We start from the raw sequence: 27,875 nt of genomic DNA on the forward strand, positions 1-27,875 counted from the left end.
GGCAAATTATTCATACTTATGACAGTTGCAGTGTCCTAAAGTTATGTGATCACCTTTGCAATCTTCTGACAAGTAAAGTTAATGGGGAAGACAGATTTACTTAACAACTGTGTTCCTATATTAATAACAGAGATTTCACTTAACAATTGTGGCAAGAAAGGTCGTAAAATGGTCGTAAAATTCAACAACTGTCTCACTGAACAACAGAAATTTTTGGTTTAATTGTGGTTGTAAGTCGAGGTCTACCTGTATGTATATATGTATGTTCATTTTAGGGAACTATCTCTGTACTATCCTTTAATTCTTTTAAAACTACTGACTCTTTTCATTCTACCATTTTTACCTGTGGAAACTAGCTTTCAATTTCTTTCACACCTTTTAAAAATGTTTTTGTAGTGAACTGATGTAAAATAACATGAGGCTTGATTCTGTGAATAATTCAAAAGACTTAGGAACAAACTTAAGATGGAAGCTTATTTTTCATGTCAAACAATTCTTTATTTTTTTTTAATGGTACAAATTAAAAGTGACAGATCTGAAGCTGTTAAGAAACACACAAAGTGCAGCTTTACTGACCATACAGATATTGCTCTAGTTTTAAAGTACAGTCTTTGTCAGTTCACTATTATTTTTTTAATGCTAAGCAATCTGTGCAGATAAATCAGCTTTGGTTTCAAAGTCAGAATAGATAAGGAGTTTGAAATAACCAGTTTGACTTCTTAGTCACAAGTTCTCCATATTAATTCCTTTTTTTCTTTTTCTTTAAAAACTAAAATGAAGAATACAATACATCCCATCACAGTCTTTGCCATCTTTCCTGCTGCATGTATTCTGCGTGGAGAAGCAGATCTCTTTTGCATGCTTCATAAGTGACCCTGGTACCCATCCAGTAGATTTTGGGAGCAAAACACTACATCCTATTGTTACATGGCCTCCTTTCTCTTCAAGGGAACAAAATCTTCTGGAATCTTGCAGAATTGCCATTAAAATGAAGGGAGGATATGCAGCAGTCATATTTCTGTACTGCACCCAGAATCATATAAGACTGATATATAAATATATAATATAAATTATAAGTTAATTTATATTATAGTTAAATCATTTCTTTTTTAACTTAAGGGAACTAATTTGACAACAGTTCAGGATGCTTGTAAAGCTGTGGAACTTTAAATTAATTAAAGTTAAAAAAGAAACACTTTCTCAGCAATAAATAAAGCAATGTGCCCTATATAAGTTCAAATTGGAAACAAGCAAACATGACAAAAAGCTTAATACAAAATGTTACTGAAACATTTTTTCGTACATTTACATGGAAATTAGTTTCTATTTTTATTTTAAATTAATTCAGTGTTGCTCATGAACTGGGTACAAGTAGAGTGCTGAGGTAAAACATTGATGAACAGTTTCTAGATTTTTTTCTTCTTTTTTAAAATAGTAACAGTTTAGTATTGCAAGATTGTCAGCAACATTTAGCCATATCTATACAATGTGCATATACCTACATACAATGAACTTTGGTCCAGCCTTGAGAAGACGAGCAAAGGCATTATACATATTTCTTTTTGGTTATAGCTTGAGTACTTTGATACGCCTCTACTTGTTTCTTCTTAGCTCCTTTTTCCTTTCTTTGTTTATTTACTTCTTTGTGTGATTACAACATAAATTGAAAAGTTCTAAATGGATTTGGTATTTTTCTGTTCATTTGAACCTGTACACTCAACATGATACTGTATCAAACACTGAAGCGATGCTGCTTATACAGTGATGCAATGCAGGAGTTTGTGACAAAGCAGTATATCCCATTATGTGGTACATCTCATGGATTTGCAGAGAAGGGAAAAAAACTGTAGGATTAGACTTTTACTATCAAAAGAGAAAACAACACATCCAGGAACAAAGCACAAAAATAATTTAACAATACTTTTGTTACAATTAATTAATCCCTGTTCATTCTTCAAACTGAACTCAGAAAATGTATAATTGACAGATCATTCAGCATAATAGTAAACCCCAGATTATTGTTTTATGAATAAACTCCTCCCTGAATTCTTGACTGTTTAGCATAGTTATGAAGGAAGAGTTAGAAAACTTTTATTTCACTGTCATGACCAGAGACTTCTGTGTCCATTTGAACTTGGGCAAATAATACAATAGTTTATTTTCACTCAATATTTTATACCTGTATGGGTGCTCATATTGCAATCATAGAGACAGGGGAATGAAGTTCAAAACTCTTCCATTTTCTCTTTTTTTATTGACCAATAGACTTTAGCATTATATAATTTTAATCAAACCCATCAATTATCCATAACTAAGGTATAGCTTTGGGGAATATCTTTAACAAATTAATCAGCAGCAAGTGTTGCACTTATGTATTATCATATCCAGGCACTGCTACCAAATCTAGAAATGGGATGGCTTTTTACTACTGAGTTGTTTTAAATTTAAATTTAAATTGTGTTTTATTCATTCCTGGAAACCTTTGATCTTGAAGAATGAAAGAAGCAGCTTTACTAAATATGGAAGAACTGAAAACTTTGTCCTCTTTGTTTCATCAGGTTTGCTCAATGCAGAAACTTTATGGTTCTTGCTCACTGAAATATAATCTAAATAATTTAGATTATATAAAGGGATGTTCTATTCTTTTCTTTTTCTGAAGAGTCCTAAACATTTGCATTTTTTGATCTCTTGGCAAGCTAAATTCACCTGTTTCAACAGGTCTAATTCCCTAAGAAATAATCATTTTATTGAATCATTACTTTGAAAATAAGCAAAAATCTACTCTGACAAAATGAACAAGCACAATCAATCTAAAACCTGATGAATGTAGACTTGCTATATCCCCACATTTAGCAATACCTTGATGTTTATTTTATATACCTTTAGAATGCTAAGGTAATTAATCTGCTTCTGCTTATGGAAAATTCTTACTCTTTTGTTCATGTAGTGTTATGTCCTTTAATACTATATGAAGAATAAGAGTGAATGGTTTTCATAAAGGTTCTATTTAACTATTTCTATTCTAACAATAGGATATTTATAAACACAATACTTTATTTGGCTCCTGTGGAATTTTAAGAAACAGGAAGAATCTACCTTTTCCATTTCAATTAAATGCTTTATGGTACGTGGTCAACTGAAGCTCACATAGTGTCAATATGTGATCATTGAGCTCATCCTTGGCACAAAACCAAATTTGACTGGAAGTGGTACATTAAGAGTTTCAAGTAATTTTAACATCTCAGGAATAATATGTCAAAAGATTGTATTGTGCAAATTTATTTAAGCTGAAAAGTAGATTAAAACCCCAGTAAGAATATAAAATTAATGGCAATCAGACTAAATAAATTTCTAGAATGGAACAGTTTTTCCTGCATCTGATTTGTCTAAGATTAGCTCTTCTTGTCTTCCAGGAAGACAGAAAAGAATTCATGAGCAGGTGAAATCCCAAAGGCTACAGTTTTTGTGGATGTTTTATACTCAGTTACAATGGAGTAGTTTTGCTAGAAGAGGAAAAAGGTTTTTGGATTTACATTAAGATCAACTAAAAATTATTTAGTTATTCGGCCTCAAATTCAAACGTATTTGAAAAGTATGGTGTGGATTTAGCATTAATATATAAATGAGAACTCTTGACTCTTGAGTTTCGACCTTTAAATATAAATTTAATCAATTCTGACTGACTTCTATAGCTCATACTATATGCTTTTTTTGCCCATAAAGGAGGTTTGCATAGGATCTCTCTGTTCCTTAATGCTTTTACCCCCTCCAAAATTAGGATAAATAAATCATTGCAAAATATTCATTTTGTAGCTAGTCATTTTGAGCAATCATAAAACCACTTCTGAGTTCATCCACAGTCTTGACGGTTGCAATGCTATAAATAAATAAATAAATAAATAAATAAATAAATAAATAAATAAATAAACAAATGACAAAAGCATTAACGACATAAGAAATGTTTTAGTTAAAAAATCAAACCTAAGTAAGGTTCTACTTATGTTATCACTTTGCCAGTAGCTTGTCTGTCATTAGAATCCCAAGAAATTTCTTTGGCTATCAGACTTCAGAGAGAAATTGCTGGACATAGAAAAACCATAATCATTGATACTGTATTTTGGACCAAATGGTGCTGTTTATAACTATATTACAAAAGTAGCTTTGGTAACCTGTCCAATTTGTGGCCAAAGGACAGAGAAAGTCACAAGTTGTTTGCAGTAAGTAAAAGTTCAAGTAACTTTAGGTGTCCTTGAACTGACTGTTACAACCTGTGCACTTTTAAAAAAATAAATACATAAATTGTATTTTAAATAAATTTCAGTGGCATTAAGATGGAGGTCAGTTAAAATGAAAGATCACTCTAATTGCAAATAAAGTCTACAAACTCCAAAACCCATTGTTTAGGAAAACTGTCATTTTGGCACACAAACATTTGGAGATCACAAAACTGTATATGATCAACATGAGGTTGAGCAATGTAGCTCAAACCAAGTGAAATTTACTCACGTGCTGGGTATGTGTGAGAAGGTGCAGGGGGAAAGAAAGTCCTTTAACTATTATTGTTTCCTTTCTGTAAACGACAAATGTAAAAATTGAAAACACAATGTAGCACTCCCAAAAGAGTTGACCAACAATTTAGTTTTAATGTCATATTTTTTTTTACTTTGGTTAATAGTTTTCATTGTGAAGAAGCACTTGATACCTGAAAGACTACAATCACTCCTCCAGGTGGCAGGCTTGTACTCTCTTGCTTCCTAAGAACATTTAAATGTTTGCTGTCCTTGTCGTTGTTGTGTTCTTTTTCCACAAACAAAGTTCACATGTCCATAATGTACAGAAAAGGTAAGTAGTTATTTGGTTTATTTTTAAGTCCATTAAGAAAAAAATTGGCTTATTGGAACTAGTTCTAACACACACACACACACACACACACACACACACACACCTTAAGTGCTGTGTATTTTTTATTTTTTTTCTAGGAAATCCCACAGACATTTATAAATTCTTCAGTCCATCTTGTAGCTTTCTCAATCTTTTACTTACAAAGATGAGAAAAAGCATCTTTACAGATTTCCAATGTTTATAATGATGTTCTTTTTTTTTGGTCTGGGTGTTTTCCCTTTAAATCTATCCATTTAAGAGTCTTCTTTCAGAGAGTCTGTTAAGGGCTCCATTGGGGCTGCTGTCACAGGCTCATTCTGTTTTAGACGTTTAATTGTGTTCTTCAGTGCTTGCCTCTTATTGCAGAACCATACCCTAACCACTTCCCGATCATAGTTCAGTTTCTGTGCAATTTCTGTCATTTCCTGCCCGGAGGGATGGGTGTTCTTCTCAAAATGGGCATTCAAGATTTCAAGAGCTTGTGGGGTGAAGGAAGTGCGCCTCTTGCGCTTTTTGGATGGTTCGCTTCCAATAAATTCAGTAAGGTTCTGCATACCTGCTCGATGGCGGGCCTCAGCCTCAGCCATCCACCGTTCAAGCACCGGCTTTATCTTCTGGGCACTTTTAGGGGTGATGTCCAGCTTTTCAAACCTGGCAGGATACAAAAGGCCAGGGTTCAGTTTGGCTGTCAGACTGCTAGCTATAGTGTTCTCTTGGGCTTCCTGTGGTAGGAAAAAGTGGCTTCTCAGGATGGTGTGTCTGAGGGGAAAATTGAAAAAGAAGAGTCTTTACACTGATGCTCTGCCAGGGTGGGACTTCCTGCCTGCCTGCCTAATTGACTGGCAGAGATAATTTACAACGGTTTATGAAAAATTATCATGTCTACAATTATTGATATATTTCAGCAAGCAGACAGACAAATACAATCACACTGACAAAATGCTACTCCATCTAACTAGCTGCTTCAGTCTGGAGATTCATGTGAAATCAGAGGCTCACATTTATCTATGGTGCACATGGGCCTCTCACTTCATTTCTGTGAAGCATGTTAACCCCATGCACTTTGTTCTATTTGTCTAGGTCAACCTGCTTCACTGAAATGAATGAAGCTCCAGCCAGAAGAACTACAGTATGTGTTTGCACTGGAAGGCTACCGCTCTTGTTCTTAAAGATATACAGTATGTTTCAGATTTAAGCATGTTCAAAACAATATATACTACGATCAAGGTGAACACAAACATTAGAAAAGGAAATGACAGCAATTGACTCTTTGGGGTTTTTTTGTTTTATTTTTTACTGGGAATTAGTTTTTTTCTATAGTATACACTATTATTTTAATTTTGCAGAGAGATTGTTATCCTTCTAAGTTCAGCTTTGTTTTCATTTTCATTTTTAAGCAATTTTCACTGGTCAGGAGTTAACATCATGTTAACTCAAAATCTCCAAAGCGGTTGTAATCTTCAGTTCAAACAGCTGGACACATTGTAATTACCTTGAATATCCCCACAAGTAGTGCTATGAGAAACTCATGCCTTTCCGATAAAACCCAGCATAATAGTGAACTAATATGCTTTGGCATCAAGCTGGGTTTATTGTGGCATGTCTCCACACTGTGCCAAATGATATCATTTCCTGTAAATGAGGTCCTCTAGGTCTCATTTTACCATCAAAACTCTTTTACTGGACCAGATTTTACAAGTCTGTTTGCGGTACCTGCAAAAACATTTCTAAACTAAGCTGAAGATTTTATTTCTCTTAAAATTAAACCATTTTAAAGTCTTACATTATCCACTAGTTGTAGCTTTATAGATTACAGTGTTTTACATTCATTCCCAGAAAAAATCCAATTTAATCTTTGAGATGCCTTTGCAAAATGTGTAATGAGATTAAAAACAGGAATAGTCTGTCAAACTCAAGTTCAAATCTCAAAGAAATGTGATTGCTCTCAGCTGGTGCTTCATCATTAATATACATATAAATAACAAAAAAAAACATTGCATGTAACTTTGTTCTCAATGATAATAACTAGAGAAGATGCACAAACCATTTATTGGGACTCTCTGTTCTTCCTCCCTGAACTAGCCTTTAGACTATTGAATTTGGTACACTAATGGTTGGAATGATATGAAAAAGGACTTACTGAAATGGGATACATTTCAATTATCATTAATGGGTAGAATTTCTGTAATTAAGATTAATGTTTTACCAAAGAGCTTTTTCTGTTTCAGACATTACCAGTACTTGCAACTGATACTTCATTTAAACCACAAGTGTCAAACTTGCCACATCACGTGACATGTCACAATGTATCACGACTTTTTTTGCATTGCCGGAGCTGGGGTGGGCACAGCCTCCATATGATGCAACTGGCCCGTGGGCTGGCAGTTTGACATGCCTCCCCCCCAATTTAAACAATGGCAGATGGATAGTTCCAAATTTATATGGCAAGGGAAAACCCCCCCAAGAATTAGATACAAGTTATTCAGTGGTGGGATTCAGCCGGTTCGCACCACTTTGGCAGAACCGGTAGCTAATTTTTTGTTGCCGAGGCCCAGAATGGACTTCTGGAAGTGGCATCCACACAGAGAACCGGTTGTTCACATATTTGAATCCCACCACTGAAATTACTATAAGATGCTAAAGAAAGAGGAGGTTTGGGTTTACAAGATTTGATGTTGTATTTCGATGCTTGATGTTTAGTCTGGCTAAAAAAGTAGGTCAATCTTCTGAATAAAAGGTTACTTGATTTAGAGGGCTATAAATTAAGATTTGGATGGCATGGCGATTTTTGGTATGACAAGATTAAAGTAAATGTTGAATTTAATAACCATTTTGCTAGACGTGCTATCCTAAGAGTTTGGTTTTCTGTGAAGATGCCTCTCTTAGAAAGAAAATAGTGGCAAAACAAGACTGGTAGACTTATGGTCAAATAATGATTTTAATTTTGATGATCCTATCCTCAAATCTAAAGAGGAGTTAGAAAGAAGGACTTTTCTGCCATTGGTTTACATATTTACAATTGAAAGAAAAATTTAAATCAGACAAAAAGAGTCATGGGTTTGATCTTGTGAAAAATGAATTGGAAATCCTATTGCATGGTAGTGATGAACGCATTATTGTTAAGGTCTATAAATTGTTATTCAATTTGAATTTGGGGAATGAATATGTAAAGCATTGCATGATTCAGTGAGCAAGAAACTTTGGAGATAATATATTGCTTAAATAATGGAAGAATATGTGGAAGAAAAATCTAAAATTTAAACTAAAATATAATTTAAAAGAAATTTTTTATAAGATGAAGTATTGTTGGTATTTTATACCAGATAAGTTGCCAAGGCATTTCAAATGAATTTTGGAAATGCAAATGTAAAGAAGGGATCTTTTATCACTTATGATGGATATGTGATAAAGCAAAGAAATATTGGAGTAGGATTCACATCTTAATACAGAAGATTCTCAAAGTGAAGATAAAGATAAAACAAGAACTCTTTCTTCTGAGTTTAATGAAAAAGACTTGGAAAAAAATTGGAACTTTGATGTTATAAATATTGATGGCAGCAAGATTACTTTACGCACAAAAATGCAAGGACATTTTGATTCCTACAATGGATGAATAGTTGCAAAAGTTGATGGAGTTAGCAGAGATGACCAAACTGACTACTTTGATAAAAGGAAATTACTTTTCTTTCTACTTGGAAACCATTTCTGAACTTTGTGCTTGAGATGGGAAAAAATGAAACTTTGATTTTTGGGTTTTATTGATTAGATAGGTGTATTGTTATAGAAATGGCTAGTTTTACTTTATGTAAAAGTAAAAAGAGGTTTGATGTCATTATCTTATTCAATGGTTTGGGAGTAGACCTCACCCTAATGCTGTGAAGATCATCTTACTTGAACCATACAATGCTAGGAAAAAACATGTGTCAGCTAAAATGTGTGTTGTAGAGTAAGAAGTAAGGATCTCTTATTTTGGGATGGATACAGAGATAAAAAATGAAACTATGAATACAAAAACTTTATCTCCTTTTTCAATAGTAAATTATATATTATGTTTGGACTGTTCAGGCTGCCACAAATATTTGAGAGAAAGCTCACAAGATAGCTTTGAACCATCAATTAAGCCATCAATCACTGGTTTGAAAAATAAAAATAAATAAATGATTTCCCTATTCAGAAAACCTCTGAATCACAATTCTAGTGATGTCCTTAGATGTTTTTTCTTGAGCATATATTAAATGTGAGTCTCATGTCTCTGCTGGATTAAAGATCTGCAGCTGAGAACGCCATAATGATCTTTAATTTAACCAGTGCACTGATGATACCCTCTTTCATGTTCCTCAGAACTGTCACACAACTTTGCCATGCTTCCAGATTCATAATGCTATGCCTTATTCTTGATCTCAACTCTACTGGATACTTTGCACAACCAATCAAAATGTGCTTTTCATTAGGCCTGTCGTTCTTCCTAAGTGGCAGTAGATCTGCTTTACAAGATGAATGAAGGACCTGAAGAGAGGAAAATACTTTCTATCTGTAGTTTTTGATTGCTTCATCAAATGGAGTGACTTCTGCCATGTTTCTCCATGTTGTTCTGAATACAGAAGTCAATTGTAAGCTGTTCATCTCTTTTATTATAGATGCAACTTTCATAATAATTTTCTTACATGTGTCCTATGATATGTATCTGCAACCCTATTATGGAATTGAATTAAGTGATATTTATTGTTCATTAATAGTTTAAATTTAAATTACTATCAGCATCAATAATAATTTAGGCTCACTGGAATCTAAGGCACAGATTTCCAAGCTTCCTGAGTCTTTAGAAACTGTATTTGCCAGTAACACCCCCCCACCCCGCAAATCCCACATAAACCAAAATCCAAAACTCTATGAAAGATTTGAAAATCTAATAATCTAAAAGTATGATATTATTATAAAGTAAGACAGTATAATAATACTGAACATATTGCTTTAAAAAAAACAAAATCTGTTAGTTCAAGTTTCCTTTATCAATTTACCATAGAGAAAATAATTTACATTAAAATTAAATAATGAGAAAACCATATTCATATCATTAAAGTTAACATTTGTACTTCTGTATGTGATCTTTGGTATAACAATATCCAAGTCTTGAAACAAATTTTCCAGCAGTGGTATCCTTGTATACACTGAATAAAGGTTATTTTCTGCAGGGAGGTATCTTATAAGGAAAAACAGTAGGGGAGGCCATAGAAGTGAGAGGATCCTATGGAGCTTTTTGTATTTAACAACAATCAATGGGTTTTATGGAAAATCATTGAGCAAAATGTGAGCTGCAAGCTCACTACCCCATACTGATGTTATTTATAACCTTAGTCTTAAACTGCAGGAAAAGTACACTTCCATTCTATGGGGAATACATTAGAAGTATAAAGAGCAGATAAAAAGACAGAGCATTTCATGGATCACTAAGAACAAAATCCACTTAAATGAGCTTAGAGTTCATTTCTTGGCTCTCATTGATGGAGAAGAACTATAAGACTACATGGCCCAAGAGGAAAAATCTGTTATCTAAGTGGCTTTGTTACCTCATGCATAAACATAGGATAATAACATACATATATGAAGACCTAGGTGTTTTGCTTTCAAGATTCTTTAACTCTATCAAGGGTACTGTATTTTCATGATTTTTCATGATATTCTTGAATATTATTCTCCTTTTTCTAAATACAGATTTTTTTTCCTTTTGAAACACCAGGCTAACACATAGCAGGGAGACACATGAAATAATTGTTCAGAATTCACACCAGTAAAAATGCACAGTTTGAAAGTATACAAATGCGAGTAGATAAACAGGTACCATTTTGGTGGGAAGGTAACAGTGTTTCATGCTTCCTGTAGTATAGTCAAGCCAGCCACAATGACCACCAAAATGTAATTGGACAATGCTAGTTCCCTAGGCTAAGACATAGAGATGAGCAACACTTCCTAAAATCGGACATGACTAGACAGGGGAAACCTTTACCTTTACTTTAAGAAGGTTAATCAGTGTTTGGTAGGTTATCCAACTCCATGCTGCCTTACTTTTATGACCAGAAACATATATAATGCTCCCAATTTGTTTCTACATAAATAAATAAATAAACAAAATCTTGGGTGTGGGAAGATGAAAATTGTGTTAAAGCCAGATGATAAAATATGTCAGTGTTTGTTCATATAAGGCTGCTTTGCTAGACACATAGATAAAATTATAATATAAAGGCAGTAGGCAATAAGCCTTGAGAGAAAAGGTTGGAGAAATGAGGACAGACTATACATATTGTTACCTGCAGATGGCAGACTGGCTGTAGGCTGGACCCTCTGTGGCACTTAGAGCTTGACCGACTTGTGTCTGAGTGAGACCAAGTGACAGGCGTCGGATTTTAAAAGCTTTGGCAAATTCTCGTATTTCTTCAAGATTCACCCCATCCACCTCACTAGAGGCTATTTGGGGATCTGTTGAAATAATAGAAAACAATTTGAATGTCCTCAAATCTTATACAATTGAATAAGGGAATTATTTCCTCCAACATCCAAATAGTTTTGCAAGGCAAACAGCATATTTGAAAGGTAGATAAAGCAAGCATATTGGATTAATAACAAGTTTCCCAATCTTCAACTGAAAAAGAACAGAAAGAGGAACACTTTTAATAAAACAATGCATGTTAGGTTATTTTGCAGCATGTTGAGTTCCTGATTTGCAAACCTTCACTTTTTTCACAAAGTGAATTTCAGGTAACATAAGCAGCTACTCCGAACTATGGACTTTTTTCCTAACAGTATTCAGGATATCTTGTTTTGGGAAAAAGGAATCCTTAAATTTCAAATAGATATTCTTTGTGTTACATCTATAGTGCTTGCATTTTAATATAAAGTTGTAAGGACATTTTAACTGTACATATGTTTGTTTGTATATTGGATTCAATAAAATATTTTATTTCTACAGTATATCATCCCAGAGAATTTCCGGTTTGGGTAGTAGGCATGTCCAGCCTTCCAATTGTAACACTGACCCCCATTTCATTTTTTTATTGCCCCCTCAGTAGATAATACTCACAGTGCTGAGAGAATAAGTTGGACTTCTTTGACAACAGTTTTTGTCCTGAAAGGGGATGTAATAAACGCTATCTACTAGAGGAAGACTCTTTTGATGCTCGAAACATTATCAGTTTAGGATTTATTGAGGGAAATGATACAGCAGTTGGGAATGGCATCTCCTTCTCTTTCTGCAACTGATTCATTGCTAACTGAAAGCATTCTCCAGTCTGGTAAAGGCAGCAGACGACAGTCTGGTGGAAGATTCAAAAGTTACTGATTCCTGCATGTACTGAAACTCTTGTTCTATAGTGTTTTTCATATCATTCTTACAAAGATGCTCACATAATATCATATTTCTTTAAATATATGTCATTAAGTGTTTATATTTAACTTGGATAAAGATCCCTAGCCCAAGTGGGTGGACCATAAATCTAATAAGTAAACAAACAAACAAATAAATACTAGCTAATATTAGATGATGTCTACCATTGAGAATCTGGTCTTTGTGGTATTGTAAAAATTCTACTCAGTGGCATTATGAAGAGATAAAACAAACATAAATATATAAAACATAGTTTAACATAAAATGAAATACATTTCAGAGTTCTAGTTAATTAGCTTTCCTTTGGGGCTGATTACCAAACAATTACCCTGCTTTTACTATGTGCCATGGAATAGAATGAGTAGGACGTAGACACTCACAATATGCTAGCTAAGCTAATATGATTTGTTTTTCTAAAAAGACCTAGACTAATGATTGTAGAGAAGCTATCTTTGTTGGCATGTTACCGGCAATTATAAAAAGACCTCTATAAATGCATCCTCATTTTTACCACAAAAATCATATCTGCTTTTGGTTTTGTCCCATCCTTTATGTTCATCAGCATGAATCTCTGCTATACTGCTTTTAATAGTAAAAATAAATAAATAAAAATCTCACTAAACTACTCAGAACTTGTGAAGTATCAGTTGGTCTTGCTTCCATTTAACAATTGTAACAGGCCAAAAGAGAAAAAAAAAACCTTATAGCCTTCTTTATTTGTCAAGCCTACTTTCATGGTCATCTGTTGTAATTTTCCTAGGGCATATAGGATATGCAGGGAATATAGAGTGTGCAGGATTTTATTATAATTTTATGTGTAGCATTCAGTTTTATCTACAGTGATGGTTTCTTACATTTTTGACCATAGAATGTATGTGCTCATACAAAATAGCTCTTGGGAATCTTTTGCCCATTCTCAAAATGATATCATGCTACACTGAGATATCTGCTCTCCTCCCCTTCCCCTTATCCTTTAAGACATTTTAATATTCCTGCTTGCTATTGTTTTTTATGAGCAGTTGGACTCCCCTTCAAACTTATCACCATGGTCATCATTTTTATTTTTAGTGAGAGCTTATGGTCCCAAAAGAGACAAGAGACATTATTGGAAATAAAGTTGAGGCTGGAGGCTGACACATGGTTTCATAGCATGGCACTTTCTCATCTTTATATAGGTAAGAGGTTAAATAGGGAAGGACCTTGATGGAGGAAAACTACCTGTGGACACAAAGATAGAGAAGCCACTACCCAGAATTTCAGCAGAAGTCTTTTCTAGATCTAGTTACAGTGGCCAAAGATTAAATATTTGCTGCATATAAAATGGATGTCCTATACTTCTTTTCCTCCTCTAGAGGTGTTTTTTTTGCAGTGAAGATGAGAAAAAAAATGAATATATTCAGCCAGAATTTAGAATTAATGTCTGTCAGTTGTTCAACAAACTTTTTCATTAGTTAATATAATGAAACTTTTGCATTACTTGGATGTTATACTGCACAAAAGCACTTGAAGCAGTTGTTCCTGAAACTACAAATTTTGTGCCTGGCTGCACTTTTAATAAAAATTAGGTTGATAGTATCAAAAAATACTATCTAATCTTTTTCATTCTTATTGTGACTAAAAAGCCTCTACCAAGATAGGTAAGCCTGACCTTGATTCTTTTCCAACATGTAAACCTGGGATGCAAACTGTATTTTGCACTTACGACTACAATTCTTAAGGGCTGAAATCTAAAGAAGCTATTCAAAATCCTAAAACAGTGTTTGAGATCAGTGTTTGAGATGAACTATATGAAAAAAAGCAAACTGTAGCTCAGGTCAGATCAGACAATGGTGTCCTCATCAATCAAATGGCACATCAGAGAATTGCTAGAAACCAATGCAGCAATTTTGGGTATCATTTGGAACTGTGGGAAGCCCCCCACCCAAGAATGAAATATTTTGGGGAATATTAAAAGAGGCAAAATATTATATTTCTCCTAAAGGAGAGGAAGAGAAACATATTCTTAAATGCAGAAAGAAGCCCCAGGCTCAAGCAGAAGCCTTAAGTCTTTAGAAATGGATATTTTGTATCCATTAAGAAAGACCACCCCATTCGTAAACATAATGCCTTTAGCCACAGCTCCCACAAAAGGCTGAAGCTGATAGTGTTGTGTATTGTGGGTAGACCGTCAGGCACAGATGACAGGACGCCGAGTTAGAACTCAGATTTATTGTGGTTGGAACAAGGAACTCTCCACAGCTCAGCCCTTTATATACTGTTGCTGGCTAGCCGCCAGCCAATCCACATCCTTAAAGGATCCTGCCAAACGGCTAGACCAATAGGATACTGTTGCTGGGTGATGCTCAGCTGATGCCCAGCTGAGCTGTCAAATAACACTAACATATATACACTGAATATATAACACCCCTTCCCCCCAACGAAGAACAATCAAATTGACCCGGCACTAGGCTTGCCATTGCTGGTGACCTATGACCTCACGAAGTCTTGAAGATATGCTGGAGGCTTGCGCGTTCTGCTGGAACATCTTAGTGGCAGCTCCACCCTGCCAGGGGACCGGCTATGTTCTTCCCTTTCATTTCCCTGTTCGGGCATGGAGTCCCCCAGCTGGTTCCCCGGGTCCTGTGCTTCCACAAGAGTCTGTGGCCTTTCCATGCTTGGCAGATTCACAACGGGGGGCCTTTCAGGTGTTATGGTGACTGCATGGCCACAGGTTTGCCCCCTGTCGCTAGCCACTTCCCTATGTTGGTTTTCTGGGGCCTGCTTCCTCAGCTGATCTAAATGCCTCCTCATCTGACGGCCCCCTTCTCAATAATGTATGACAATGGCCCTGTTTTATCAATCACCACCCCTTGCACCCAGAAATCCCCACCGGTGTAATTCCTTGCCCACACATTGTCCCCAACTGCTAGTCCCGTCATGGTCCAGTGCTGCACCCCTTTCGTTGCCACCCAGTCAGGGTGCAGTCTGTCCAGTTTAGTAATGAGGCGTCGGCCCCAACGAAGTTCAGCCGGGCTTTTACCAGTGGTCGTGGACAGAGTGGTATGTTGGCTTAGTAGGAATTGTGCCAGTCTTTGGTGCCAGTCTCCGATGACAATTCGCTTCAGGGCGTCTTTTGTTGATCTTACCATTCGTTCAGCAAGGCCGTTAGTCTCCGGGTGGAAAGGGGCGGATGTGATGTGCCTAATCAAGTTGGCTCTGAGGAAAGCCTGAAAATCAGCAGATTTAAATTGTGGGCCGTTGTCTGACACAATGACATCAGGCAAGCCATGAGTTGCAAAGAGCCCCCTAAGCACCTGTACAGTTTTGGACGTGGTCATGCTAGACACCGGCACTACCTCCAACCATTTAGAATAACTGTCCACTACAACAAGGAAAAGGTGACCTTGAAAAGGGCCTGCATAGTCAATGTGGATTCTTGACCATGGTACCTGTGTTGGTTCCCATTTGTGCACAGTGGAATGAGGTTGTTCGGGTCTGGTTTTTTGGCACTGATAACACCCTGCGACCTGCCCTTCTATTTCCTTGTTGAGGCCTGGCCACCACACGTAGCTGCGGGCCAGGGCCTTCATCCTGACAACACCGGGGTGTCCCTCGTGTAATGCCCCTAGAACTTTAAACCTCAGTTTGTCTGGGACTATGACCCTATTTCCCCATAACAAACACCCTTTATGTGACGATAATTCGTTCCTCCTGGTAAAATATGGTTGGAAATCCTTCCCTGGGCACTGCGCCAGCCACCCCGAGGCCACCCATGTTGCTACCCTGCTTAGGATTTTATCAGTTGCTGTGCTGTTTGCTATATCTTTAGCCTGCAGGGGGGAGTCAGGAAGTTCCTGGATGGCAATGACATTACAGGCCAGGGCTGGATCTGGCTCAACAATTGACAGGGGCAGTCTGCTCAAGGCGTCTGCGTGCCCCATGTCCTTACCAGGTTTATATTTTAAGTCATACGAATAGGCAGACAGGAATACAGACCATCTTAAAACCCTAGGGGAAAGGATCTGAGGTGTTATTTTATTGGTTGTGAATAACCCCAACAAGGGTTTATGATCGGTGAAGATAGTAAATTTCCTACCATACAGGTAGTCGTGAAACTTTTTGACCCCTGCCACTAGGGCAAGGGCCTCCCTATCAATCTGAGCATAGTTCCTCTCAGCTTGTGTAAGTGTCCTGGAGTAAAAAACAATAGGCTTTTGCTCCCCTGTCTCTTCCAAGTGACTAAGTACAGCGCCTACTCCATAGGGTGAGGCATCGCACGCCAGGCATAAGGGTTTTCCCTCAATGAAATGTGTGACAGCTGAATTATTAGAGAGCAACTGTTTTAGGGCTTTGAAGCTATTGTCGTGCCTGGTGGACCAGTCCCAGGGGGCGTTATTATCAAGTAGCCTATGCAGAGGCTCAGCAATCGTTGCTTTGTGGGGTAGAAAGGAATGGTAGAAGTTAATTAATCCTAGGAATGCTTGTAATTTGCCCTGTTCCTAGGGGTGGGTGCCATCTTAATAGCTCTTATTTTAGAGTCAGTGGGGTGGATGCCCTGAGCATCCACCCTGAACCCTAAAAGTTCTGTGGAGGATACTCCGATATGGCACTTGTCCTTCTGTAATTTTAAACCAGCCAATCGGAACCTGTGCAATACGGCTCTCAACCTGTCAGCTAACTCAGACTCCGATTCTCCGGCTATCGGCACATCATCAAAGTAAGGGCACACACCAGGGATGCCTTTGAGTGTTTTTTCCATTATTTCCTGGAATATTCCAGGAGCTACAGCGATTCCGAATTGTAAGCAATTCACTCGAAAGGCTCCCTTGTGTGTGACAATTGTTTGAATTTCAGCTGTTTTGCGGGTAACTGGAAGTTGCTGGTACGGCTGCGCCAAGTCAAGCTTGGCAAAGATGGCACCGGACTGTATTGCTGCGAGGACGTGTTTTACCGAGGGGACCGGGTAAGCATGCGGATTCAAGGCCCGGTTCACCAAGGCCTTATAATCCACGTAAATTCTTATTTTACCGTTCGGTTTTAGGGGGGTAACAATAGGAGTTTCCCAATCTCCCCCTTCTACGGGCTCCAGGATTCCCTGCCTCACTAGTTTATCTAGTTCGGTTTCGATTTTTTCTTTTAACGTGAATGGAACCCTCCTAGCTTTAATTCAAATGGGCAGGATTTCTGGATTTAGTCTTAATTTTATCGGGGGCCTGGTGTATTTTCCCAGCCCCCCCGAACACGTCTGTAAATTCGTTACAGACGGAGTCTAGGGTACTTGTTTGGATATTGTTTATGCCCCCCAACCAAATGCCCAGGGCCTGAAACCAATCTAACCCCACTAAATTAGTTTGTTTTCCGTCGGTGATTAGAACTTGTAATGGGCCCTGGAATTCCCTATATTTGACTAACACTGTTGCCTGGCCCCTTAATTTTATCGGGGAACGTTGGAAGTCAGTTAGTCTAATTTTTGTTGGCTTTATGCAAACCCGCTGCCCGCTCTTGCAGCAAATTGCCAAATAGGTCTCTAATGAGATTAGGGATACAGGTGATCCAGAATCCACTTCCATTTGGCAAGGAATTCCTTCCACACTGATTGTAATTTTGATTTTAGGTTTGAGTGGGGGGTGGATTGCCGTCTGGCATGCCACTTCCAAATTTTCTATGACTAAGGGTGCCCAAGTCCCAGGGGGCTTGAGGGGGTTATTGATACCTGCAGGCTGTTCATCGATGTCATTTATGTTGTCGTGGTTCCGGGCTCGGCAAACGGTTTGGATATGGCCGGTTTTACCGCAGGCATGGCATCTGGCACCGCGGAACCGGCAGGATGCTCTGGGGTGGTTGCCTCCGCAGCTGGCACAATTTTAGCTGCTCCCACTCAGGTTTCGGCTTTGGAGTCTCTGGTTCTTGTTGGCTCCTACCGGCTTCTTCAGTGAAGGGGTGTAGTCACGTCGGGTCTTGAATTTCTCCAGGCTCTGGAAAATGGCATCAATCTGTGCTTCGTTGGCTGGTTCCCCTTCTTCGTTGTCTGCAGCATTTTCCTGATGCACGGAGCCACTCGAATTGTCACCATGTCTGAGCACGTTTTTTTCATTAATCGCCTCCTGAGCCATAATTTCGTTAACGACTTCTGACAGGCTCAGGGTGGGTTTTGCGATTATCTTTTGCTGGAGGTGATCGTCGCTCAGACCAAACACAATTCTGTCCCGAATCCGATCTTCCAGGTCGGGAAAACTGCACATTCGGGCGGCTTGACGCACGGCGGCTACGAAGTCCATTGCTGATTCTCCGGGGAGCTGGTTCCTCTGGATGAATCTGAGTCACCAGTAGATTTCGGATTTCTTCAGCATGAAATGCTGGGTCAACTTGCCGATGAGGTCAGCGTAGGGCAGTGGCGTGACTGGGTCTGGGATGCTTAACCCGACAGCCACGTCGTACACGGCTGGCCCGCTGATGCATAGCAACGCCGCTGCCTTCACCTTATCTTCTGTGATTTTGTTCACGAAGAGATACCCCTCGACTTGTCCCAGGTGGGACTCCCATTGTCCCGGGTGGCAGACGTCAAACTCGCGCACGTGTCCAATTTGGGTCATTCTGTCCTGGTCTGGTCACTGCTTGACGGGAAGGAATTTAATCGGGAGAATTCACTCTTCCCCTCCTTTCCCGTAGTCCGCGCTTCAGCTCTTGTGACTCAGCTAGTGCTTCAGCTCAAGCAGTATCCCACCTTCGTCACCACTGTTGTGTATTGTGGGTAGACCGTCAGGCACAGATGACAGGACGCCGAGTTAGAACTCAGATTTATTGTGGTTGGAACAAGGAACTCTCCACAGCTCAGCCCTTTATATACGGTTGCCGGCTAGCCGCCGGCCAATCCACATCCTTAAAGGATCCCACCAAACGGCCAGACCAATAGGATACTGTTGCTGGGTGATGCTCAGCTGATGCCCAGCTGAGCTGTCAAATAACACTAACATATATACACTGAATATATAACAGATAGGATTAGCAAAACAAAAACTCCTAAAACTTATATTCCCCACCCAGTTCCAAGGACAGAGCATGATCTCCCAGCCACAATGGGAGTCAGGCAACAATAATTAGAATACTAAAAGGGCACACTCAAGCATAGGTAAAAGCATGTTTCAAATGAACAGGCATCTCAAATACAAAGCTCCAAAGAATGTATAAAAACCCATCTATTCTCAACATCATTTTGTCAGCCACCCCACAAACCTTGTAGAACAAAACCCAACCTGGTGGGATGAAACCCATGACTGGAATGTACCGATGGATGGATACAAATTGTTCAAAAGAAATAGACCTACACTATGTACTTTCTCTTGCACTATATGTAAGAGAAACTACATAGCTACAGAAATGCATGTGATCAAAGATAAAATCCCTCCAGAATGTATATGGGTCAAATATAAAAGGGAAAAAAGTGACATTGCCATAGGTGTATATTACAGGCCACTCAACCAATCAGAAGAAATAGATGAAGTCTTTGCCAACCAGTTAACAAATGTATGTAGGAAGCATACCACAGTAGTAATGGGAGACTTCAACTATCCAGATATCAACTGGGAGACAAACTCTGCAGTGAGATCAAACAGATTCCTAATCAACCTAGCCAACAACTTTGTCATCCAAAAGGTGGAGGAGGAAACTAGAAGTAAAGCTATACTGGAACTAATTCTTTCTAATAGAGAAAAAGTGATAGAGTTGCCAGAACCTTGGGTGAAAGTGACCACATCATACTGATATTCAATATAATGCAAACACAAGCAATAGAAAATAATCCAACCGGTGTCTTAAACTTCAAGAGCTGATTTTAACAAACGTGGAGAGAACCTAGGAAAGATTCCATGGACAAAAATCCTAAAGAGGAAAACAACTCAAGAAGCATGGGAAACTCTGAAAAATATGATCATAAAAGTCCAGTCCAGCACAATACCACTGAAAAAGAAAAACAAGAAATTCAAGAAGAAACCAACATGGCTGCACAATGATCTCTATGGCAAATTGAAAGACAAAAAGGACAAGTATAAAAAATGGAAAGAGGGACATATAACTAAGCTGATTATTATCAGACAGCCAGAACATGCAAAGATGAAGTCAGGAAAGCAAAAGCTCAGAATGAACAAAAACTTGCAACAGAAATCAAGGACAATAAAAAAAGGTTCTTTCAACATATTAGTAACAAGAAAAATGTCAAGGAAACTATAGGTCCATTAAAGAGAGAAGATGGCAAGGAAGTAAAAGGCAGTACGGAGAAAGCAGAGCTGCTTAACTCATTCTTTGCAGAGCTGCTTAACTCATTCTTCCCATCAGTCTTCACACAAAAAGAAATTATAGCCCAACATACCAAAAAAAAATTATTGCAAAAGACAAATTAGAAACAAAAATTAAAATAAGCAAGAAAATGGTAAGAGAACACCTATCTGACATTGATGAATATAAATCACCGAGACCTGACAGATTATATCCCAGAGTTCTGAATGAGGTGGCAGATGTTATCAGAACCATTGCACCATATCTTTCAAAAATCCCGGAGCACTGGGGAAGTACCTGAGTATTGGAAAGGGGCTGATGTGGTTCCCATCTTCAAGAAAGGAAAAATAACAGACCCAGGAAACTACAGACCAATCAGTCTAACTTTAATACCTGGGAAGATCCTGGAAAAGATAATAAAAAAATAAATCTGTGAGCAACTAGAAGCAAACAAAGTTATAACTAGTAGCCACCACAGGTTTGCTTAAAACAGGTTATGCCAAACCAATCTTATTTCATTCTTTAATAAACTGACTAAATTAATAGACCAGTGAAATGCTGTGGACACAGTATACTTAGATTTCAGTAAGGCATTTGTCAAAGTAGACCACAACCTGCTGGCTTAGTAAGCTAGAAAAAGGTGGGATAGCCAACATCACCACCAGATGGATCTGTAGCTGGCTGACAAACCATACTTAGTGAGTGGTCCTCAATGGTACTAAATCCACATGGAGAGAAGTAAGCAGTGGGGTACCACAAGGCTCCGTCTTAGGCCCAGTATTCTTTAATATCTTCATAAATGACTTAGATGAGGTAATAGAAGGGGATCATCAAATTTGCAGATGACACTAAACTGGCAGGAATAGCCAACACCCGAGAACACAAGCTCCGGATCCAAAAAGATTTTGACAAACTTGAACAATGGGCCCTATCCAACAAAATGAATTTTAATGTGGAGAAAAGCAAAGTTTTACATTTAGGTAGGAAAAATCAAAGGTATAAGTACAGATTAGGTGAGACCTGGGTCAAAAACAGTAACTATGGACCTTGGAGTCCTAGTGGATGATCACTAGCCAGTAGTGTGCAGCTGCCTCCAGAAAAGCTAATACAATCCTGGGTTGTATAACAGAGGCATAGAATTAAGATCATGCAAAGTATTAGTACCACTTTATAAAACCCTAGTGCAGACATGTCAAACGCAAGGCCCGGGGGCCAGATCCGGCCCGCGAAGTGGTTTCATGTGGCCCGCGAAGCCATCCTGGAAACAGTAAGGGAATGGCCCCCACTGCCTTGGCCCTGGCCCAGAGACCCTCCTTCTGCCAGAGACCCTCAGATCTGTCCCACTCCTGCCCAGGCCCCCATAGGCACCCTTGATGCAAATGATGTAGAGTTGGCCATGCCCACCCAGTAGGCCATACGCACTCTAGCCACACCCACCCAGTAGGCCACACCCACGCAGTCCATACCCACCTGGCCCCCTGAGGGCAACCGCAATGCTGATGTGGCCCTCAATGAAATTGAGTTTGACAGCCCTGCCCTGGTGAGACCACACCTGGAATACTGCAACCAATTTTGGTCACCATTCTACAAAAATAATGTTGAGACTTGGAAAAAGTTCAGAGGAGAATAAATAAAATGATCAAAGGCCTGGAGACTAAAACATATGAAGAATGGCTGCAGGACTTGGGTTTAGCTAGTCTAAAGAAAAAAAGATATAGTTGTGACATGATAGCAGTATTCCAGATTTGAGGGGCTGCCACAAAGAAGAGAGCATCAAACTGTTCTCCACAGCACTAGAGGGCAGGACAAGAAACAATGGTTGGAAACTGACCAAAGAGAGAAGCAACCTGGAATTAAGGAGAAAGTTCCTAACAGTGAGGACAATTAACCAGTGGAACAGCTTGCCTTCAGAAATCGTGGGCACTCCATCACTGGAGATTTTAAGAAGAGACTGGACAATCACTTGTCTGAAATGGTATAGGTTCTCCTGCTAGAGCAGGGGGCTGGACTAGAAGACCTCCAAGGTCCCTTCCAATTCTATTCTATTCTATTCTATTCTATTCTATTCTATTCTATTCTATTCTATTCTATTCTATTCTATTCTATTCTATTCTATTCTATTCTATTCTATTCTATTCTATTCTATTCTTGCTGCTGCCATTTTAGTTTCTGGCTACCAAATAAACAGAGACCTTTCTTAGCAGTCTACATTTTATTTTCAGTGTCTTTCTCCCGGCTTAAAACTAGACCTGATTTTTCTTCCAATAAAAGGGAATGTCAAAATAAAAAATAAAGACTCCTTTGTGTTGAGCTTAAGTTATATTTGCTACACAGACTTATTACCTTCTATTTTGGTTAATTTTTACTTTCTTGGGCTTCTTTGGTCTTCCCCAATTCAGTTTGGATCCTGTTTAGCTTTTTGAGATAATTTGCAAGTGGCACTTTCTGTGACAAATATTTAATAATAATAATAGAAAGAAATTATTCCCTGGCTTCTTTACTTATTCAGTGCCAACTGGTTTACCCTGCCCTCTTATTTCTCTAGGTAATACATAAGATGCAGGTGCCTTAACAATGGAATTCTTTACAGCATCATAGAAAACACAGATTTCTTGGTTATCATATCCCAAATCAACTCAGTATCCAGATATAGTCAAAGAGAAAGTAAGAGGTCCCATATGAAAGAAAAGGGGAAAAATGCAAACTTGCTCAAATACATCAGAAATATATATATGCACTGAACAAAATTAATATAATGATACTGGGTTTCTTTGTTGCTATTTTTCAGCCACTATCCTGCTTTTTTCAATGTGTACTTCAATACTGGGCACTATATTTGCGCTCAGGTTTCCCCCCCCCTAAAAGTAAGAACTAGTTTAAAAATATCTACAACCTTAATCTTTGTTTTTACTGATAGTGTTGGCGTGGACATGAGGAAGGGAGCAGGGAACGCAAGTTATGAAACGAGCATTGTGGTGCAAATTATTCCCCATATGTATTTGTGTGCAATGTTGCAGTGCACATGTAAAAGGACAGAACTTGTGTCATAATATTACAATGCACATTTTGTCATTAGTTTGGTTATTATTTCTATAATCTGTAAGGGTTAGGCAGATAGACTACTTTTTAACAGCTATCTCAAACGCTTCTTTTCCATGAGACAAGAATCACTTCCCACCAGGGAGGCATAAAAAGAAGAATCTTTTCCCATAAATTGTATGTGTTAATTATTAATATTATTCCTTGACTAAAATCATTTAAAAGCAAGAAGAAATCAAAGGGACAGACAAGTGACTATAAATGTTTGTCTCATTGGTTATAGTGTACTTGATTGATCAATTGACCATGTACCATGATGATGTATTCTTAACCTGGTCTTTTTCCATAGGGCACCTATTGCCACTATAATTGAGTCTCTCCACCTTGCTGTGGGCTGTTCTCTTCTACATCAACATATGCTGTATACATCTGCATCTACACCAACATCTACATATATACATCTACATCTACACACATATTAATAACAATATGTAGGTAGGTAAAATGAGGACCCAGATTGTTGGGGGCAATTAAGCTGACTTTGTAATAATGCCGCTTGGGGTGTGTGTGAAAGCCCTAATAAGCAGGCATATACATAGAATGAAGGCTACTGCTAAGCTTGTAAGCCGCCCTGAGTCTTCGGAGAAGGGCGGGATATAAATGGAATTAAAATAAAAAAATAAAAATAAAAAAAATAAAAAAATCAATGGATCATTGAAATTTAAAATTAAAAAATATGAATATACACTCAAATAAATCTGCATTTATAAGTATGCATGTGTATTCATATTTTTAATTTAATTTAAATTCAGGCATTATGGCTGTCATTTGTGTGGAAAACTACTACTTCCACATTCTCTTGCCTTGCATATTGCATGTTTGACCATTAGTTCAATGTTTTTTTTCAATCTTATCAACTTTAAGATGTTTGAATTTCAACTCCTAGAATTGGAAAGCTAAGTCTACACATCTTAAAAATTGCTGCAATTAAGAAAAACTCCCTTAATTTTACATTGCCTTTCTTTTCTTTTCTTTTTTTTAAAAAAAGCTTTTTTCTTGTCATGTGAGGCAAATTTTGTCATCTTTTAATGAGAGTGTGCTGGAAGCTGGGGACGGTGTAGGATCAGAAAAGGCTTGTAAGGATTCTTAATAAGTGGGAGCTCTTACAATAGGAATTTAATTTGGTATATTTCAGTTCCATCAAAAATCTGCTGGATAGAAAAACAGTCCCTAAAAAACAAAAAAGCAGTACTTTTTGATGTATGTGATATTATTTATGTGATATCATCAGAATTAATGCACACTGCATAAATATTTTCCACTTTGAATTTAGTCTAAAAAATTTCATGCTTACAGTTTCTCTGTGCCCGCTTCTATCTGTATTGCTTAGCAATTAGTGACTGCTTAATTATTCTAATTATTTATTATAGGGATATTTATGCCTCTTCAATCTAGTCAGGTTACAATAATCAATAATCAAACAACCACAATAAAATAACACTATCCAATCAATATATCATCCCATCCCTTTATATCTTACCCAGAATAACCCATCCACTGCCCTAAAGGCTTTTTGAGATAGCATTTCATAAATCATTGAAAAGTCATAGAGGATTCCCTCCCATAGATTCCCAATAATCTAAAACCATATAAAAGCAAGGAAAACAAGTAGACAGAGACCAGCGAGTAAATAAGACAAGAGTGCTGTACTTACTGTTGACTAACTGGCCAACACTCAAAGCTGAAGATGAGGAGGAAGAGGAAGAGGAAGAAGAAGCCTGACGCACTGGGCTTTGAGATATAGATGCTTGACTATGAGTCAGGTGTAGAAGACTGGTCTGTGAGGCTGCTTGTCCTACTTGAGTTTGAGAGGGCTGTTGGAGCTACGGACAAAGATAAAGACATTTTCAGCAATAAAATAAAGATGTAGCTAATGGTCCCCCTCACCTATCTCCATCATTCCTCCTCATTGGGCTCCTATAGGTCTTGGGCCTGCTTCCCACACTTCTGGGTCCACACCTTCCTCCTCTCCCCCATGTCACTCTTTAAAAGATCTCTAGAGTTTGTGTTAGGGGTTGGGAGCAGTGTGCTCCATTCCTAAATGTGTGGCAGGAACCAGAAATGTCTGCCACTTTTGGAGTGGCCACAATGCAATGACATTCAGAAAATGGGATTATGCCACACAGCCCTTGAACAAAGAGGCCCACCTGTTTCCTTAGTGTGAGCTCTGGAGACTTTGCTGCAATCTGCAGTGGTCCACAGGCTCCTGAAATCACATTAGGGAAGCATAGCAACCCATTCTGTCCATAGACTTACCCCTATAAGAGAGCACCATTTTAGAGTGACTACAATCATTTGCAGCTCAACTGAAAAAGGTGCATGATTCTGGAAGCAAACCATATGACCTAAGGGTGGCGTGGCATGCTCTTCTCCACTGGATCTCTGGAGTTCTGCCCATAATAGTGGAGATCTCCTGGATGTAATCTCCAGAGCTTTTAGAAGCAGAGCTACAAAAATAAGTGAGTGATCAGTGATGATGGGATAGGGAGGAACATGCAGGAACATAACCTCCATGTTTATGCATCTCCCACTGCCACCATCAGCTTCCACACCTCATGGCCCAACCCAGCCAATCAAGCCATATTTTGGCTGTGATGCTTCAGCACCTCATGGCTCCTAGAGGAGGCAGACAGCACCAGAGGGGACCCAACTCGCACCACATCGCCAGTGGGGCATTTTCAAAAACAAACGAGGATAGGAAGGGAAACAATAGGAAAACAATGCAACTCTGGAAAATCCATCAAAAAAGGTGCTGGAACTATGACACAAAAAACCCTGAGAAAGACCATTTAATTACAGGTTTTTTTGGAAGAACTAGCCCAATTGTATCCATTTAATCGCCTCTCTATTACTCCAATTTCCCACAATTGTCCTGACAAGTTTATCTTCCATTCAATCTTTTCAATCTGTAGAAAGCAGGCCCAAGCCTAGGGAAATCCCAAGGGGTGGGAACAGAGCATAGGGTGCTCTGCTTAATGACCCCATTAATATTTAATATTCTGCTTAATGGATGCATTAATGCTCATTAACCTGTTGGCCTGGCTTGAGTGGTGACAGTGTGATTCCTTGTGTGTTGATTACTGGTAATATCTGATTTCCAATGACTGTTGCAATGATTTGACCCTGGGCATTAGTCAATAACTGTGGTGTAATTGGCTGTACATGAAGGCCCTGAGCTCCTCCTCCTGCTTGATTGGATGAGACTGGATTAGGCATCAGTGGAATTGTTCCAATAATCTGAAAGAAATAGAAAACAGAAATTCTGAACGTCATAAATACTTGATTGTGAAAGTAATACATCTAGGAACACAAGGTATTTTAACTGCTTCAAAACTCACATTTAGTCCAGGACAAAGTTGGATAATATAGTCAGTTTATTAGTTGTGACCATATATGGTAACTGATCTACTATAAATTGGCAGTCTTTATCAAATTGTCTTCTTACATTCTAGTGTATTTTGCTTGACTTCTGCTATTCTTCCTTTGAAGTCTTGAATTCCAAAACAGTAAGGGACATGTTTTAAAGCTAACAATTACAGGAGATCAACTGATCAACTGGAGATACCTCAGAATAACAAAATAACAGACTTCCGGTTTGCCATCGCGGTGCCTGCGGATGCATGGAGGTGAATTCCATCTTCAGCATCTGATTTCATCCTGCTGGGGTACCCTGGAAAGGGTTGAAAGCAGCCCCGTAGGGGCGATGAGCAAGGAGGGGACCCCCACTTCATTGCAGGAAGGCCACAGCCCTGCCTTTTGATCTGGGGCAGCTCTCCAAACTGGCAGGGAAAAGATCAGCCATAGCAATATGGCTCGTCATTAAGCTTCTGACAGCCGAAGTCAAAATTACTACCAAGCACCTTTAAAGCAACGCAGATGAAACTGGGGAGATCTGCTATTCTCTTTAAGACTTTAAATATCTTTCCTGCGGGCAAGGAATCCCTCAGAAGAAATGAAGAAACCTTCATGGTCAATAAAAGAGTAGGAAAAGCAATACTGGGATACAATCCTCAAAATGACAGAATGAACTCAGTTCGAATCCAAGGCAAACCATTCAATATCACAGTAGTCCAAGTCTATGCCCCAACCACCAGTGCTAAAGAGGATGAAATTGACCGGTTCTATGAAGCCCTACAGCACCTTATAGAACTAACACCAAAAAATGATGTCCTTATCATCATGGGGGATTGAAATGCTAAAGTAGGAAGCCAAAAGATAACCGGAATAACAGGCAAGTTTGGCCTTGGAGTACAAAATGAATCAGGGC

At 38.4% G+C, this 27,875-nt stretch overlaps 1 protein-coding gene across 1 annotated transcript in view; it reads right to left on the reverse strand.

Annotated features, from left to right (window-relative positions):
- Positions 1 to 4,925: 4,925 nt before the first annotated feature.
- Positions 4,926 to 27,875, reverse strand: part of POU6F2 (POU class 6 homeobox 2) — a gene marked incomplete at its 5' end in the record, with an annotated part of 423,583 nt that continues 400,633 nt past the window's right edge. The window contains 4 exons of the mRNA XM_081345451.1: positions 4,926 to 5,640; positions 11,187 to 11,355; positions 25,263 to 25,431; positions 26,639 to 26,845. Of these exons, the coding sequence (XP_081201577.1) occupies positions 5,136 to 5,640; positions 11,187 to 11,355; positions 25,263 to 25,431; positions 26,639 to 26,845 (1,050 nt within the window). The 3' untranslated portion in view covers positions 4,926 to 5,135. The remainder of the gene's footprint in view (positions 5,641 to 11,186; positions 11,356 to 25,262; positions 25,432 to 26,638; positions 26,846 to 27,875) is intronic.

The sequence above is a fragment of the Vipera berus genome (genome assembly GCF_964194415.1).
Source record: "Vipera berus genome assembly, chromosome: Z".
Classification (NCBI taxonomy): domain Eukaryota; kingdom Metazoa; phylum Chordata; class Lepidosauria; order Squamata; family Viperidae; genus Vipera; species Vipera berus.